This window comes from Ictidomys tridecemlineatus, chromosome 2, assembly GCF_052094955.1.
Source record: "Ictidomys tridecemlineatus isolate mIctTri1 chromosome 2, mIctTri1.hap1, whole genome shotgun sequence".
Taxonomy (NCBI): Eukaryota; Metazoa; Chordata; class Mammalia; order Rodentia; family Sciuridae; genus Ictidomys; species Ictidomys tridecemlineatus.
The window spans coordinates 208,804,979-208,823,348 of NC_135478.1; the positions used below are offsets into that span (position 1 = coordinate 208,804,979).

Sequence of the window (18,370 nt, forward strand, 5' to 3'; positions counted from 1 at the left end):
CACTTTGAATAGTGATTTTTTTGAGGGCCACCGCCTGGCTTTCCTGAATGGGAGCCAGCTGTACTGTACACGAATCCTGAGCCGGGTTGAAGGTGGCTTTGACTGCTTGGCACAGCTGTGTGATCAATTTGTCATCCGCTGGAGGGCTCTTTGCCTGTTGTGAGGAGAACACAGGCATTGCAGAGGGGTGTGACAACAGTCTAGGCTTGTGGGGCTGCCCTCTGCCATCCTGCTTAACCCGCGCCCCTCCACACTCCACCAGTGCATTCCAAGTCCGGCCAAGAGTCGGTCTATATTCTTCAGCGCCTGGCTTCTCTGCCCCGAGTCTCCTCAGACTGTGGGCGCAACAGGGCCTATCTCCTCCATGTTCTTTGAGACTCGGGAATCAGTGCCCTGTAGTGTGGGGCAGGGGAACACAGCACAGCACCCCACCACTGGCAGCAGGGGCTCCAGTGCTCTCTGAACTTGTCATTTGCCAGCCTCTCCTGCCCCTTTTGAAGACCGCAGGAGTGGAAGACCTCAGCTCTGGACTCAAGGTGGTCTAGTCCCAGAATGATGCACCTGTGTCCCCCTGAGGCTCGGACTGAGGCAGTGAACAGGCTGATGGGGAAGGCGAGGAGCCATTGAATGTGTGCAGAGAACATGGAGAAGCAGAGAGTACGTGGCAACGGGGCTTCAGGGCTCGGGGTGAGGAATACAGTGCAGGGAGGTCATCAGGGCTCCCCTAGCTGATGTTTCTCTGACCTGCGTCAAGACCTCCATAAGCTACCCCTGGAGGTTAAAACTCTGATGGTCAAATGTATACTTCTGTAAGGTTTACCTAGAAAAGCCAGCAAAATGGATGCCCAAGGAAAAAGCACAATGGCAGAAAAGCTCTCCAACCTGTAGAAACCAAATCCTGTTCTAGTTCCTAGAGTGGGTGCAAAAATAGGCACTGGCAAGGAGAGGGCAGCAGTGAGCCAGCCACCACCTGCACTCACGGGGCTCAATAGCTACTCACTGAGCAACAGAACATCCCCAGCTCAAGTCCTTGGTCGCCCTCTCGCTCATACAGTGTCCACACATCACTCAGAATAGAACAACTACAGGCAGGGGCTCCCTTATGTTCTGTACCAGGACCCTTTTATCTCCCGCCCACCCCCCAACTCCTTGGGTTTGAAGAAGGAGACTCTCCCTAATGGCTTGCCACCACTGAGGCTCTCAGAAAACACTTGGACCAGGAAACAAAGCCACTTTGAGAACAAGGGAAGTGAGGCCGACTTAAATTCCCATTTCCAAACAGACCAACTGTCTGAAGTCACACCCAGAGCTAGAGGCCAAGGGCAACCAGGATCGGGGCCTCCTGCCCCTCAGACCACTGTGGGTAAGCACAGTGAAAGGGAGGAGACTTGGGAACTTGTTCTGGCCTGTGGCAGTCCTATCTGTGTGACCTCAGAGAAGTCTGAACCTTAGTTTGTTGCTCTGTAAGATGGCAAGGGGCAGATCCCTAGGTGAACACACCACCTGGCCCGTTCTAGACGGAGCACTTTGGTCCCCTCTGCTTCCTTTCCCCTGACAGCCTGCAGGCTGTGGAGGGCTGATGAGCAGTACTCACACAGGGGCTGGTTTCCGTGAGGTTCAGGATGAGCAGCTTCTTATCCAGCCTTTCAGAAGGCATGCAGTCTACCTGGAAGAAGCCATGAGAGGAAGGGTCAGGCCCAAAGATCCAAGGACCCTGTTCTCCATCCCGTGGGTAGTAATCAGTTCGTGGCAAGCTAGGGGCACGGCTGGGCCAGTTTAAAGTCAGGAATGTCTTTGGAAGCCTTAGGAAAAACTAGGGGAGATGGGGCAAATGGACAGTATTCCTCATTTTGCTCCTGGCTGGAGCAAAAATAGAAATAGCTTTTCTTGGAGCATGGGCTCTCTTTTTGTCCCACCTTGCTGGAATTACCTTGGGTTTCCCAGGAGCCAGGGTAGAAGAGGTTGTGCTGAGGCCTTGGGGGGCAGTTGAAGCCGAACGAGTGCTGGAGTGGGTGTCTCCCCCAACAGTAGATGTGGCCCCAGTTCTTGACCAAGGACTGGACGAAGAGCCCTCAAGTGGAGATGTCATGGAGGAAGACGGGGTGGGCTTGGGGGGCATCTGGCTGGAGGTCTGCCGAGTTCCTTCTGGGGTGCATGGTGGGTGCTCCTTCTTGGGTGCTATGGTGGAGACTGAAGAGGCTAGAAGAATAAAAGAGCAGAGAAAAGTCCAGTCTTTTCTGGTTCCAGTGTGCAGAGGCAGGGGGATGAAGTGGTGTCCTGTACTATTTGACAGGACAGTCACACTGGACAAGCTAGTTTAAGAGCTAAGTCAAAGAGGTCCAGGAGGACTCAATGATTTTCCCAAGGTCATGTGGTAGCAGGTGGCACAGCAGGGAGCTGCATTTATCCAATTCAGAGTCTCTCACCATAGGAGAGGGCCACCCTAGCCCAGTGTGATGGGCTGTTTCAAGATGTATCTATGTTACCTGGGAATGCCTGATCTCCAGATTCTTCAGTTACTAGCAGAAGTTCCAATTCAGCAGATCCCAGATGGGTCAGGATTTTGAGGCTCATGATCCATCTGTAGATTTTTCTCCTGCCTCAATTTATTTATTTATTTATTTATTATTTGTTTATTTATTTATTTATTTTTATGCTACTGGGAATTGAACCCAGAAGCACGCTACCACTTAACTACAACCCCAGTCCTTTTTAATTTAGAGACAGAGTGTTGCTAAGATGTTGAGGGTATCACTAAGTTGCTATGGCCAGCTTCAAATTTGCAATCCTCCTGCCTCAGTTTCCCAAAATAGCTCACCCAGCTCCATCACTAGATTTTGAAATTATTTTACTAGGTTAAGATGAGCACTTGAGAAATCAGTTAATAAAAGGAAAAGGAAATGGAACAGAATTGAAAATATCAGCTTATATAAAAAGTCTTATATAGTGAAATTTGTTTCATTTATATGCATTATATGTGGTTTTTTTATTTATTATTTTTGGGGCAGCAGGTACCAGGGATTGAATTCGGGAGCACTCGGCCACTGAGTCACATCCCCCAGCCCTATTTCTTCATTATATTTATTTGTTAGTTGTAGTTGGGCACAATACCTTTATTTTATTTATCTATTTTTATGTGGATCAAGCCCAGGGCCTTGCATGTGCTAGGGAAGCGCTCTACCACTGAGCCACAACCCCAGCTCCCCCAGCCCTATTTTGTAAGTTTTTTTTAATATTTTTTTAGTTGTAAAGTGAACATAATACCTTTGCTTTATTTATTTTTTTATGTGGTGCTGAGGTTTGAACCCGGTGCCTCACATGTGCAAGACAAGCACTCTACCACTGAACTACAAGCCTCCTTTTTTGTATTGTATTTAGAGACAGGGTCTCACAAAACTTCTTAGTGTCTCACTGTTGCTGAGGCTGGCCTTGAACTCAGATCCTCAGGCCTCAGCCTCCCAAGGCACTGGGATTATAGGCGTGTGCCACCACACCTGGCTATGTGTGTTTTTTTTAGACCCTGATGTATTAAAGTGTGTTTCTTATGATGGGTTGTCATCGAACAAGTCTGAGGAGCACCATTCTAGAATATTCTAACACCCTGCTGCCACCACCACAGCGCAGTCTTGCCTGTGTGTAGACGGTTGGCGTGTTTACCCTGGGCAGGCCAAAACCCTCAAATGTTGGCCTTGCTCCTCAGAAATGGGAAACCAGCTCTGAGTGAAGGAGTGTCCTCGTGTTCAGGTCTCAGCATGACCCTCCCAGAGAGAAACTGTGTAGAGGAAAAAAAGCACAGAAAAGTTTCTTTTTGCTTGAAAAACAGTAACAAGTCGAGGCCCTACTTACTTTGGGTGGTGGGCAACACCTTGGATGTGGGGCCGCTAGTGCCAGGCGCAGGGCTTGAACCACTGGGGACCAAGGAAAGGCTGTGTTGTCCACTGGTGGAGCTCTCTGGGGTCTTCACAGTGGCAGCGGTTGAATGGCGAGAGCCTGGGCTGCCAGGTGAATCCACAGGAGGGTTTCCTGTGGTAGTGGACCCTGAAGGAAGAGGGCTCGGCACCTCTGTTCTCTGAGTGGCCGGGGTGGCTGTGGGAACGTGGCCACTACTGCTGTATCCAGGGGCAGTTGTTCCTTTGTCCGTGCTCTGGAGAGTTGTTTTTTCAGAGGTGGTTAAAGTGGGAGAGGAAGGCGTGGTACTCTGTGTGACACTGGTGATTATAGAGACTGTAGTCACCGCAGGGATGCTTGGCTGAGTGGGGTTCAAGGACCCCCCTCGGGATGTGGATGCCGAAGAGCCGGCCGTGTTCAACTTGGTGGATGTCGCTGGGTCTGAAATGGTTCCTGAAGTTTGGGGCTTCGCACTTGAGACTGTGCTAGTTTTTACTGTGGTAGCCGGGGCTGCTGGTGTCGAGCCGTCCTTACCTGCTGCTGACAAAATAACACAGATCAAGACAGGGATCTGAGGGAGGTTTTTCTCTCTGCCATCCTCTACCTCTGCCCTGGGATTCAGCGGCCTTGCTCCTATCCTGCCATTTGCCTTGCTGGGTCCGTCATGAGTCCAGAGTTTTCTGGAATTCGAGAAACTTCTAGCAGGCATATTAGAGTGAAGCAGGGGAAGTAAAAGGAAGTTCCCCAGAAGAGAAGGAAGCCAGCGGGACGGGGCGGCTGCACGCTGAGCTGGTGTCCTGCCCTCCCCACCTGGGCCCGGGTCAACAGCTCTGCCCCCCAGCACCAAACGCAAGGCCCCACAGAAGATTCCAGACTGATGCTTCCTGAACTGCCCTGGCCCCGTTGCAACTATCCCAGGTTAGTCCCAACCTAGGAGAAACTGATGACCACGGGAGTCACACAGAGGATCGTTTCCATGCAGCTGTGGCCTGTGCCAAGGAAGAAGAGTGCAGAGTCATGGGCTGTGTCCATCATGGCGGCTTGACCTCAAGTGGAAGGGGGTCGGGAAGGAAGGCCTTTTATTGGCTGATTTCATAAGATATTTATGGAGGGTACTGTGATCTGATGGGTCCTGTGTTGGTGAGAAAGCACCCACACCCACAGGGAGGTGACAGGCAGGCAGAACAAAAAAGTCAGATTCTGGTCACTACAGGAGGGATGTGACCAGTACAGACAAGGGGTGTGGACAGGCGAAGAAAGGGGGCCCTAAGGTGACCATTATTAAGCCAAGACCTGAAGGATCCAAGGAGAATGTTGTGTGGAAAGTGGGAGGACAAGTGTCTCTGATAGAGGGAAAGGGGCCAAGGGGACGGGTGCACACACGCAGCTCAGAGGCGAGGGGCAAGGGGGACCTCACAAATGCAGGGCCCGTGTCTGAATTTTTGCAGTGCTAGGGAGTGAACTCAGCGGCACTTTACCACCGAGCTTCATCTCCAGCCCCTCTGAAATTTTTGAGACAGGGACTCGCTCAGTTACCAAAGTTGGCCTTGAACTTGTGATCCTCCTGCCTCCACCTCAAGTTACTGGGGTTATGGGAGTGCACCTCCATCCCCAGCTTAAACCAGACATTTTATTTTTTTTCTAGTTGTAAATGGACATAATACCTTCATTTTATTTGTTTTTATTTTATGTGGTGCCAGGGCCTCATGCATGCTAGGCAAGTGCTCTGCCACTGAGCCACTACCCCAGCCCCTAAACCAGACATTTCTGAGAGTATAAGATGGTGCTCTTAAAAACTGTCCCCTTGGTAAAATGAAATCTAAGCTCAGAGGTCCAAATAAGGATTTTTGGATTTTATTCTGTGTAAAGATGCCGTGGAAGGTGTTAGGGCAAGGAAGGTGCACAGGTGAGACACAGGCTTTGCGCAGAGCTGCTCTCCGGCGGTCCTGCAGAGGAAATGGATCAAGCCAGACAGGAGGGACTGTGACTGTTCGAGGAGATCGGCTGCTTGCTGATGCACCAAGTGAGAGGAAGGAGAGAATCTGGGGTGAGCAGAAGGGAGGGCCTGGTGGGAAGAGAGGTCATGGACCTGAGCTGCTCCCTGGAACCAGTCGGCACCTGTACCATTTGCCTCTGCTTGGGCACTTCCCCACCCGAGACTGGGTGGCGGAAGAGTGCCTCCTCTCTCAGGCTGAAAACACCAGATACCTGCGTCTCCAGCCCCCCAGGGACAAGCACAAGCATGTCTCAGCAGCTCACGGTTGGGTCCTCTATTGCCAGCTAGGGAGGGAAGAGACCACAGACCAGGAGGAACTCTGGTGGCACACACTCACTTTGCTACTGAGAGGCAGAAGTTTCTCAGGAGCCCCTAGGGGGGCCCAAGGCAGTCACAATTCTAAGTAACAGGGCTCTACCCAGTTTCCTAAGGCATCTTATGCATGAGAAGTCCAAGAAGTGGCTTGGTGGGACTGAGTATATCTGCCACAGACAAATGAAAGGCCCATTTACCAGGATGCATGTTAAAAAATCAATGTAAGCTTGGCACAGGGGCACACATCTATAATCCCAGCAACTCAGGAAGCTGAGGCAGGACGATCCCATGTTTGAGGCCAGCCTCAGCAACTTAGTGAGACCCTCAGCAATTTAACCAGACCCTGTCTCAAAATAAAAAATAGAAACAATTAGTTCGGTGGTAAAGTACCCTGGGTTCAATCTCCAGTACTTGTTGGTGGCTGAGGGGGTGGGAGGGGTTCAAGGTGAAGCTCTTGTTTGACAGGGGTCTCCCCTTCTTATAGTTCATAAAGTAATGTGCTTCTTATCATTGATAGTTTCTTTTGTCAAAAGATACTATGAGAGGTATCAGCACAGTTAGGGCATCGTGGAGTGGGATGGTCACTTCTTCCTGGGGTAAACTGCTGAAAACTATTGACATTTTGCACTGGATTCTTCTTTGCCATGGAAGTCCTATGCATTAGAGGACATTTAGCGACCTCACTGGCCTCTGTCCAGCAGATGCAAGTAACACACACACACACACACACATACCCTTCTCCAGCTGTGACAACTAAAAATGTCTCCAGATATTGCTAAAAGTCCCCTAGTGGAATAAAAAAAAAAAACTACTCCATTAAAACTACTAGTATAAATAAATAAAGAGTAACTTGAATTCCTAAATTCCTAATTCCTAAATCCCATCATCAATTGCTGTTTTTGGTTTGGTTTGGTTTGGTTTGGTTTGGTACTGGGGATTGAACACAGGGTTTTCCCACCATTGAGCCCCAGCCCCAGCCCTTTTTAAAAATATACATTCTATTTACAGACAGGGTCTCAGTAGGTTGCTTAGGGCCTCGCTTAGTTGCTGAGACTGACTTTGAACTTGCAATCCCCTTGCCTCAGCCTCCCGAGCTGCTGGGATTACAGGCATGAGCCACTGTGCCCAGTTAGGGATTGCTTCTTCTTTGCAGCTCAAGGGCTGAAAAGTCCAAAAGACAGATACTTGATCCCATGAGTTGGCAAACTACAGTGTTAATTTAATTTGCAGCCTCACGGTGCTCCATGTGGAAACAGAACCTTGATTGATTGGGTGGGGACCTGTAGATTGAAGATGAAGACTACTTGTAATCTCTATCTTCAATGGAATTCACTTGCCAGTCCTTTCAACCACTGTTCTCCTATCTGTTCAGGTTGCTCTGACCTTGTTTAAGGCTCTCAATAACCTCAGCAGAACTCACCCAATCAACGGAGCAGAAGCCAAATCTCCGCAGTATTCGAACCACTCTCATTTTCTTCAAACCTATTGACAGTCAAGATTCTAGTAGGACCCAGAGGTACACAGTCTCACCTAGAAGAATGCTATTACATTAAAAATACCTGCAGAGACCCACACATCTACAGTCATCTGATCCTTGAAAAAGGTACCCAAAATATATATTGGAGATAAAACAGCCTTTTAAACAAATGGTGCTGGCACAACTGGTTGTGCATATTTAAAAGAATGAAACTAGACCTTTATCTCTCACCCTGCACAAAAAAATCAACTCAAACTGGATCAGACACCTCAGAATTAGTCCAGTAACTATGCAACTTCCAGAAGAAAATGTAGCTTCAACACTTGTTTAGGCACAGGCAAGACTTCCTCAATAGGACCCCTAAAGTTCAGGAAATAATGCCAGAGTTAATAAATGAGTTAATAAATCAAATTAAAAAGCTTTTGCTCCGTAAAGGAAACAATTAGGAATGTGAAGAGAGAGCCCACAGAGTGGGAGAAAACCTTTGCTAGCTACTTTCCTGACTGAGGATTAATGTCTAGAATATATAAAGAACTCAAAAATCTTCACACCAAAAAAATTAATATGTGGGCAAACGAATTAGACAGATGCTTCTCAAAGGAAATACAAATGGCCAACAAATGTACAAAAAAATGTTCACATCATTAATAATTAGGAAAATGCAAATCAAAACTGCACCGAGAGTTCAGCTTACACCAGTCAGAATGGAAGTCATCAAGAATACAAATAGTAAATGCTGGGGAGGATGTGGAGGAAAAAAGAATTTACCACCCAACTGTTGGTTGAATGGTGAATTAGTACAACCGCTAAGGAAATCAGCATGGAGCTTCCTCAAAGTAGAAGACATCAAACCACCATATGATCCACTTATACCGCTCCTCGGTATCTATCCTGAAGAGTTAAAGTAATCCCATTATAGTGATGCATGCAAACCCGTGTTTGTAGTAGCCAAACCATGGAACTAGCTTAGACATCCATCAATAGATACATGGATCAAGAAAATATGGAAATATACACAATGGAATTTTATTCGGCCATAAAGAAAAATGAAATTATGTCACTTGCAGGGAAATGGATGGAACTGGAGATTGTGTTAAGCAAAAAGTCAAAAATTCAGAAGATGGAGGGTTGTATGTTTTCTTCACTTGTGGAAGCTAGAGAGGAAAAAGGAACAGAAAGGTAGGGGCGAATTTCCTTAAAAAAAAAAAAAGGGGGGGAGATCAGTAGAGGAAAAGGTTCAAGGATGGGAGTCAGGGAGGGAGGGGGAAAGGGCTGGGGAGTGACACTGGCCAAATGACATTGTGCGCATGTATGAATATGTAACAACAAACCCCAGCAATATGTACAACCATAATACACGGGTAAAAAATGTGAGGAAAAAAATAAAAATACCTGTAGGAAGAACTCTAGCCAATACATAGCTGTATTTACCAACATGGGTAACGTATACCAGAGGCTTTACGTTCAACAGACTGGCTCAAGCAGCTAGGAGCAGTTTGAATTGTTTCCGTAGCTGGCCGAAACCAGGCCTCCATGGTAGCCCACGTTGAGTCAATCTGCTGCCATGGCTGGAGTGTGTGTTGCCCCCCAGAGGTGCACTTACTGCAAGCTTGACCCCCAGTATAACAATGTTGAAAGGAAGTGGGACTTTTAAGAGGCAGGATGTGATGGGAGGTGCCTGGATCATGACTGCCCTCATGAGGGGATTATTGCTGGTCTCCTGGAGTGGGCTAGGTCTTACAGGAATGGATGACTTCCTGTGAGAGCCAATTCTCATAACACAAGAAGCCTGATCCTCTCTGTCTTACTTTACCCCTCACCATGTGAGCTCTCTTATAGGCACTCCTGCCATGATACCACCTGCCAAGGGGCCCTCACAAGACACTAACACCATGCTGTTTGGACTTCCCACCTATCATGAACCAAATAAACCTTTTTTCTTAGTAAAGTACCCAGCTTCAAGTGCTTTGTCATAGAGACACAACATGGACTGGAACAGGTGAGTTTTACCAGAAATTCCCTGCAATAATGTTAGAAGAAATCCAAAGCCTTGGAGAGATACAAGAGTGTTTTATCTTGTATGATTGGACCACTCAAACTCTCTTTTTTCCCTAAAAGAGCTCAAAGGATACTCCATTCACAAGGCTTTCAGAAATAAAGGATTTCATGAGTTCTAATTCTCTGAAGTGATGACAGCAATTGACTGAAGCTCACACTTTGATATAGTTTGTTTAATCTAAGTGGTTCATAAAATAATAGTGCATGTTATAACTGATGGTGGTTAGAATTTGATTAAATTTGAGATCTAATTGGGAGGGCTGTTAACATATTGTAAGATCTCTGCTGTGGCTGTTCCTCATTGGGCAGATGATAGTAGGAAATGCTGATTTCAGTGGGAGAAAACTAAACCACTTGGGTAGTAGAGATAAGAGTAGAATTTAATTTCCAGGGGAAAAGCTACAAGACCAGCATGGTCAACAGAATAGTCCACCAAGGGCATTTTGAACAACAGCTAAAAAATCATGTGTTCTAAGGATTAAAATGGATGGGCAGCTCACTGGTATTCCGTTCCTACTATGGGCCCAGCAAATGAGGCCTGGGTTGAAGGATAATAAAGAACAGTCACTCACAAGGTTCCCAGGACTCTTCAGTGACGTGTATACTCCTTGCAAAAGGCTGCTATGGCTTAATACCACACAAGTGCATTTCCCCCTTGATTGACAGGACCAAGCTCCCTATGGAACCCTGGGGAAGAATCTTTCCTTACCTCCTCCAAGCATTTCTTGATCTCCCTGGCTTGTAGTTATCCCTACGATCTCTGACTCCATCAACACGCACCTCTATATCTCTGTGCATGGCAAGGGGCCAGGGGTTTCTGGGAATTGAGCCCAGGGCCTTGCATGTGCTATGTACATTCTCTCCCACTGAGTTACACCCCCAGCGGCTCCCCACATAAGGACACCAGTCACTGGATTTAAGGACTGTCCTAATCCAGTATAATTTTATCTTGACCCTATTACATCTGTAAAGACCTATTTCCAATTAAGGTAAAATCCACAATATTACGGTTTAGTAGTGAGGTGTTCCCCAAAAGCTTATATGTGAGACAATGCAAGAAGATTCAGGAGAAATGATTGGTTTGGAGAGTCTTAACCCAATCAGTGAATTAATCACCCAAGTGGTCACTGAAGGCAGATGGGGCATTGGGAGCATGGCTTTGAGGTACATATTTGTACTTGGCAAGCAGAGATGTCTCCCTCTGCTTCCTGATCATCACTGTGAGCTGCATCCCTCTGCCACACTCTTCTACCATGATGTCCTGCCTTATCTTGAGCCCGGAGGAATGGAGCCAGCTGTCGGTGGACTGAGACCTCTGAAACCGTGAGCCCCCTGGATAAACTTTTCCTCCTCTATTGTTCTTGTCAGGTCTTTTAGGGAGATCAGTGAAAAAGCTAACTAACACACAGCATCAGGGTGGGCCCTGAACATATCCTTGCGGGGCCCGACTATTGAGCCTCCTAATCTTCCCCTATATCCTACTTCTACGAGAATCAGGGTCTCGGTTTCAAACATTAGAAACCAATTCTGTGTTTTCAACAGAAAGTGAATTTATTAAGAAGAGATTCAGTTAGCTAATAAAACACTGGGGTAGCCAAAGAATCAGGCTTCAGTCAGAAGCCGTGTCCAGACTCTCCCACACTGCTCTGGTGAGGTCATGGTCTGCTACCACCAGGGCACTACAGTTAGCACCACTGACGCCATGCAGGCGGATTCTAGACTGCATTTCTGAGAGATGCAGCTCTCAGGGACACTGTGGGTAAGAGGTCCCTCCATTTACTTTTATGACTGGGCACCACAGGGAATCCCCTGGGTCCCATCCATATTCCTCCCTGCTTCATTATTTAGCAGCATGAGGCTCACAGCAGGAAGAGTAGACCCGGGCTGGGCTTGTGCTCAGTGGCAGAGCGCTTGCCTAGCACGTGCGAGGCCCTGGGTTGGATTCTCAGCACTGCAGATAGATAAATAAATAAAGTGAAGGTCTACTGACAACTAGAAAAATATTTTAAAATATTAAATATAAAAATATTAAATATAAAAAAAATGTTTTTTTTTTAAAAAAAGAAGAGTAAATCCTAAAGTTTAGTGCTCCGCTGACTTTGCCTTGCGGTGAGTCCCATGGAGAAGCTCTGTGCTCTGCGGGCCACTGTGGGGGACAAGGAAGGCCTTCCAAGTCTGTGCAGAGCGGGGCCAGCACAGGTCCAGAAGGTGCTGCTTTAGCAGTCTCCCTACCCCAAGGCCACTTAGTCGTGAACCTGACAAGCAGCCATGAGGTGACAGAGAAAGAAGGGAACTGACATACACAAGGAGCCCTCTAGACCACCAGATTCCCCAGTGCCTCCCCGAGTGACACACAGCCACACTCTCCAGATGCACCCAGGCCATCTGTGCCTAAATCCCATGCACCACTCCTGCTCCCTCCAAGTTCCTAAGAGCACTCGCTATTGTCTGTAAACCTGCTCACATCCTCACCTCAGAGTCACTCTCCTTCAAAATAAGTAAGTAAATAAACAAATTGCCATGAAACGCACTATTCAAAGTCCTGGCCACTGGAAGAATTTTCTTCCCAGCCTTTTCTTTAGGGTCTCCCCTAAATAGGGCTATTATCCTCTAGCAGCCCACCGGTGGCACCTGTGGCCAGCACCAGCCCCTTATCCCACCCCATCTACAGCAGTCTTGACCCCCACACTCCTCAGACACCAGCTCCCTCTGGCCCTGGATAATGGACTGAGGGGAGGGGGCCACCTGCTGAGGATACGAGGCACCCTAGAATTTTCATGAGTCTTTCTTTAGGACCTACTCAGGCTAAATCTGATAATGGAAAGCTGCAAAATAATCCTTGGGAAAAACAGGAGGTATGAAGTAATGATGATAAAAATCAACAATGAAATAGAAACCAAAATCCAATAGCAGAAATAAAAAACAAAAAAAAGAATTTTGGTCTTGTTTTTCTTTTTGAAATTGGGTCTCACTATGTTGACCAGAGTAGACTTGAACTCCTAGGCTTAAACAATCCTCCCTCCTCAGCCTCCCAAGTAGCAGGGACCAAAAGCATGTGCCACCACACCTGGCAATCAATCAATCAATCAATGATTTCTTAAGGGTAATAAATAATAAAACCTTTGGGGAAATTAATCAAAGGGGAAAATCCAAAGGCATAAATAATAAGATGTAAAAATAATAACAGACATTTAAAGCATAGGTCATTATGAACGAATGCTGATAAATTTAAGGCAGAAAAGATGGACATTTTCCTTTAAAAAAAACTTCAGAGTAACTGTAGAAGAAATAATAATTTGTCCTATGATTGAAAAGAAAGTGAATAGGTAATCATTACTTTTCCAAAAGTGGGTTTGAAGATCAAATAATTCTAGCCTTGCACAAACTTTCCATAACACAGTCTGCTCTACTGTAAAATATCTGTAAAAAGAATTAGTTTATAATAATAGTGATTGGCCATTTATAATGATAGTGATTGACCATTAACAAAACATGAACAGTACAAGCCAAAGAAAGAGACTGATGGCTTCATCGAAGTTAACAACTTGTGTTCACCAAAAGAAATCACAGGACGTAAGGTTTCAGCTAACAAGAGCAGAGATGCTGAGCAAGGTGTGGTCTTACCATCTGTAATCCCAGCTACTCAGGAGGCTGAGGCAGGAGGAGTGCTGGTTTTGAGGCCAGCCTTGGCAATTTAGCAAGACCCTGTCTCAAAATAAAAAACACAAAGTACCTGCCTAGCACGTGTGAGGTCCTGGGATTAATCTCAGGTACTAAAATAATAATAATAATAATAATAATAATAATAATAATAATAATAATAATAATAATAAAAGAAGAGAGATCTGGAACAAAAACCAAAACAACAACAACAACAAAAAAAAAACACTTCACTCTTATTCCTACAACAAAAAAAGGACTGAGAAACCCAAAAAGAATGATGACTCTTCTCAGCCCACTGGAGACCTGAGGTCATGAGGGAAAATTCTACACTGAAAACTGGAGGCAGGGGGCAACTTCAGGAAAAACTGGCCAGAGCATTTGCTTACCCAGGGACAGCCAACTAAAAGATTTTTCCATCTGTTCCTTCGCTCACTGTGATGCTGGGAACGAATCTCAAGACCCCGTGCATGTTAAGGGCTCTCCCATCAAGCTAACGCCCCAGCTCCAGGTAAATTTTTACATGAATAGCTAAAGGCTGGGCATAGGCTTGTGGAAGTGCAAAGCTCCAGGAGCGTGCACATCAAAAGGCTTCCAGCAGGTCATGAGAAGGAAGCCAACAGCCGGGCAGCCGGGCGCAGTGGTGCATGCCTGTGATCCCAATGGCTTGGGAGGCTGAGGCAGGAGGACTGTGAGTTCAAAGCCAACCTCAGCAACTTAGTGAGATCCTGTCTCTAAAGAAAATATAAAATATAAAGCAGGCTGGGGCTCAGTGATTAAGTGACCCTGGGTTCAATCCCCAGTCCCCCCAAAAAAGGAAGGAAGCCATAGCTGAAACTCCAGGCAGGCCCAATTCCTTTAAGAAGCGCGTTGGGGGGTGGGGGTGAGAAGTGGCTTTCAGGTGGAAGCCCTCTGAGCCGGGGAAGAGAAAGGAACAGTGACAAAGCCCTTGAAGGGCCATGTGCTAAGCAGAACATGGAGGGAAGAGGCAGGAAGGCTGGTGAAGGCCATGCCCTCAAGCAGCAAGTTACCAGTGCCTAAGTGACTCTTAATCAGAACATCAGAGAATGTCCCTCCCCTGCTCCACAAGGCCAGCAAGTGGGTGTAACAACGGATACTGCTGGGGGCAGCCAGAGAAGGGAGACTCTCAGGGGACCATCAAAAAAGACCCACAGCCAGGCAGAGAGAAGGGCGGTGTTACCGAAGGACTTTGTGGGGTGCACTGAAGTTTCTATAGCAACAGCAGACATCAAGCACAACCCCGGACTAGATCAATAAAAACCCACACTAAAGACACAGCAGAAGAAAAGTGCCTCTGGTTGCCGTGGGCAACCACTGATGGACCTTCCGTCTAAAGATCTGCCTGTCCTGGACACGTCATGTACATGTTATCATACAGTATGGGGTCCTCTGACAGTTTATCTGCAAGCTTTCCTTCTGCCTTTTATTTTCAAAGTTCACTCATGTTGTAGCCTGTGTCACAATCTGCTGAATGATATTCCACTACATGGATCGCCTACATTTGGTTTATCCATTCAGCATTTGATGAACATTTGGGTTATTTCAACATTTAAGCTATTCTGAATAATGTTGCTATGAGTATTTGTGTACGGGTTTTTACACAGACGTATGTTTTTGTTTCTCTTGGATATAGACCTAGGAGTGGAAGTGCTAAGTCATAAGGTGACTCTGTGTTTAGCATTTTGAAGAACTGCCAAACTATTTTGCACTGTGGCTGCACATTTGACGTGGCAATCACCAGTGTTCTGTGGGTCCAGTTTTCTTGCCTCCTCACCAACAATTTCATCTGCCCTTTTCATTATGGCCATGTTAGTGGACATGAAGTGGTTCCTCACTGTAGTGTTAATTCTCGTTTCCCTGATGACTAATCAAATCCGGCACTATATAAAAAAGACAGTATATCACGACCAAGGGATGTTCATCTCAAGGACAGTCCAGAACTTGAAAATAAACATTCTCTTACTCATGTTTAAGAAATAAAAACCAGGGTTGGGGATACAGCTCAGTTGGTAGAGTGTGTGCCTTGCAAGCACAAGGCCCTGGGTTCAGTCCCCAGTACCACAAAAATAAATAAATAAATAAAAATAAAAACCAGCAATGGAAAATAACTTCCCTTACCCAACAAATGATGTGTCCAAGTAGACCTACAGCCAGTGTCACACTTATTGAAAGATGAGTGTCTTGCCCTGAAGTTTTGGGGAAAGACAAGGATACCATACCCTCTCTCACTGCTATTGAACATTATACTGAAATCCTGGCCAATTCCATAGGGGAAAATTTTTTCTTAAAACTCAACAAAAGCCTGGTGCTGTGACACCTACCTATAATCCCCGCTACTTGAGAGGCTGAGGCAGGAGGATGGCAAGTTCCCGGCCAGACTCAGCAGGTCAGTGAGACCTTGTTTCAAAAGGGCTGGGGGTATAGTTCAGTGGTATCTCACCCTGGGTTCAACTCCTAGCATTGCAAAAATAAAGAACTCAACAATTAAAAAAAAGAAAAAAAAATTAACGGGCAAAAGATCTACAAGGAAAATTTGCCAAAGATATTCAGATGACAAACACAAAAGGATGCTCAACATCTTTAGTCGTTAGGCAAATGAAAATTAAAACTACGATGCAATACCATTATATAACTATTAGAATAGCTAAAATCAAATGGGCAGTAGCAAATGCACATCAGGAACTCTCAAACAAGGCTGCTCGGATTGCCAGCTAGCACAGTGCTTTGCCAACAGCCTAGTGCTTCCTTTTAAGTTAAGCATATGTTTACCACGTGACCCAGCAGTTCCATTCTAGGAAAAGAAATAAAAACTTGTGGTCACAAAAAAACATAAGTGTACATGTCTATTGCAGTATTATTTATAATCACTCAAAACTGGAAACCACCAAGATGTCCTTCAACAAGTGAATGGATAAGGAAACTGGTATGTCCATTCAACAAGTACCCAACAGGAACAAGGAACGAACTTTGTTCATAGCAGCATAGATCAACTGGAAATTTATGTATTTTGCTAAGTGAAAGAAGCCAGGGAGGCTACATAGTAATTTGATTCCATTTTACGATATTATGGAAAAGTTAAAAACATAGGAATAGAAAACAGATCCGTGGTTACCAGAGGTGAAGGGATGGGGGAGAGGAACTCCGCCCCTCCACACAAGGTTCTTATTAAGACAATGGAATTGCTATGCATCATACTAGGGTGATAGACATAGGTCTACCTTTGTTAAAACCCACAGAATCATAAATCCTATAGAGTTAGCTTCACTTAACACAAAGTTAGAAAAAGACTCAATTGAGATCTTCAGGAAGTTCCAGGATGTAGTGGAGACTCAGAAAGTAAGTTTACACACAACGTAAGACATAAACTCACCGGAGGGCAGGGTAGCAGGTGTGTAAGTTTTTCCTCCAATAATGAGAAACCTGGCTCATGTTTTCTGTATTTGTTTAATTATGCATTTGTTTTAGTCAGTTTTTTCACTGCTGTGACTAAAAGACACAACCGGAACAATTGTAGGGGAGGAAAAGCTTATTTAGGGACTCATGGTTTTAAAGAACTCAATCCATAGATAGCTGACTCCATTCATCAAGCTCAAGGTAAGGATGAACATTATGGTAGGGGGGTGTGGCAGAGGGAAGTGGCTCACATGATGATCACTAGCACAGGGAGACTCCACTCGCCAGATATGAAATATTTATACCCCAATGCCACACCCCCAAAGCCCAGCTCCTCTGTCACACCTACCAGCCTGCAGTCACCACTCAGTTAATCCCCATCAGAAGATTAATTCACTGATTGGGTTAAAACTCTCACAACCTAACCAATTCAACTCTGCAAAGTCTTGCATTGTCTCACACTGCGCTTTTGGGAGATACCTCACATTCAACCCTACAGTACATATGAGGTTGAGACGAAACTGTAACCCATATCCTTGGGGAAATTGTAACCCATATCCTTGAGAGAAACAATTTTGTCGCTATTTACACACAGTTCTTTATGTTACAGTATCCAGTCAAAACACTACCTTTAGGGACTACAAATAAGCAAGGGGACGGGGAGGAGGCTCCTGAACCCAGGATACCTAAGAATGATGACAGAAGGATGCCAGTACTGCCTCATGTTTTAATTTGCATACAGATGGAGAGACAGAAATAAAGCAATGTGGGTACTTACAGTGAAGTACCAAAATGTGTACTTTCTAGCTCTGTCCACAGAGAGCACCTAGAAGCAGTGATCAACAAGCAGCACAGAGCACACGCAGTGCCCAAATTTTTTCTAGTACCATTCTCCAATAAAATAAGTAGAGCTCCCTGGAGAAATGGCTTGATTCTCAGCAAATCCCCAGGGGAAATCTTTTTCAGCAGACATGGGGAAGATGCAAGATGAGCCGGAATATCTGATAATGCCAGAAAGTGAGAAACTGCTAAACAACCAAACAACAACAAGACCCCAAGAAGCAGTCAAGTTCAAAAGACACAGGACACAATTCTGGAAAAGGGGCACACTGAGAGAGCTCCCAGCGACCAAACCCGGAACAGTTTAAGCAACAGAATAAAAGAGCTGGGGAGGTAGCTCAGGGGTAGAAGGCCCCCTGGGTTCAATCCCCAGTAACACAAGCAAAGCAGAAGAATTAAACAGGTACTCACAGGCGGGGAGGAATGGTACAAATAGCCCATGAACATCAAAAAATGTTAGTAACCAGGGAAATGCAAAATAAGAAGGAATGATCATTTCAAACCCAACCGAATGGTAAAAAATATTAAAGTCAGACAAGCAGCAGCAAAACCATGGAGAGGTATAAATTGGTACACACACTTGGAAAATAGTATAGCCCCAAAGTTTCTGGGTCAGCCAGTCGAGAACAGAACACGAGAACCTGCACTTCTAACGAGTTCCCAGACGACTCTGATGCTGCTGGTCAGAGGACCACACTTGAGGAATAAAACTGCAGTGCCAG

General features: G+C 45.8%; 1 protein-coding gene across 1 annotated transcript in view; it reads right to left on the minus strand.

Moving 5' to 3' along the window:
* The window catches only part of Podxl (podocalyxin like), a 47,607-nt gene that overhangs the window by 5,904 nt on the left and 23,333 nt on the right, over positions 1–18,370 (minus strand). The window contains exons 2-5 of the mRNA XM_078040559.1: positions 3,847–4,428; positions 1,931–2,199; positions 1,595–1,666; positions 4–154 (exon numbers count right to left, since the gene is read on the minus strand). Of these exons, the coding sequence (XP_077896685.1) occupies positions 4–154; positions 1,595–1,666; positions 1,931–2,199; positions 3,847–4,428 (1,074 nt within the window). The remainder of the gene's footprint in view (positions 1–3; positions 155–1,594; positions 1,667–1,930; positions 2,200–3,846; positions 4,429–18,370) is intronic.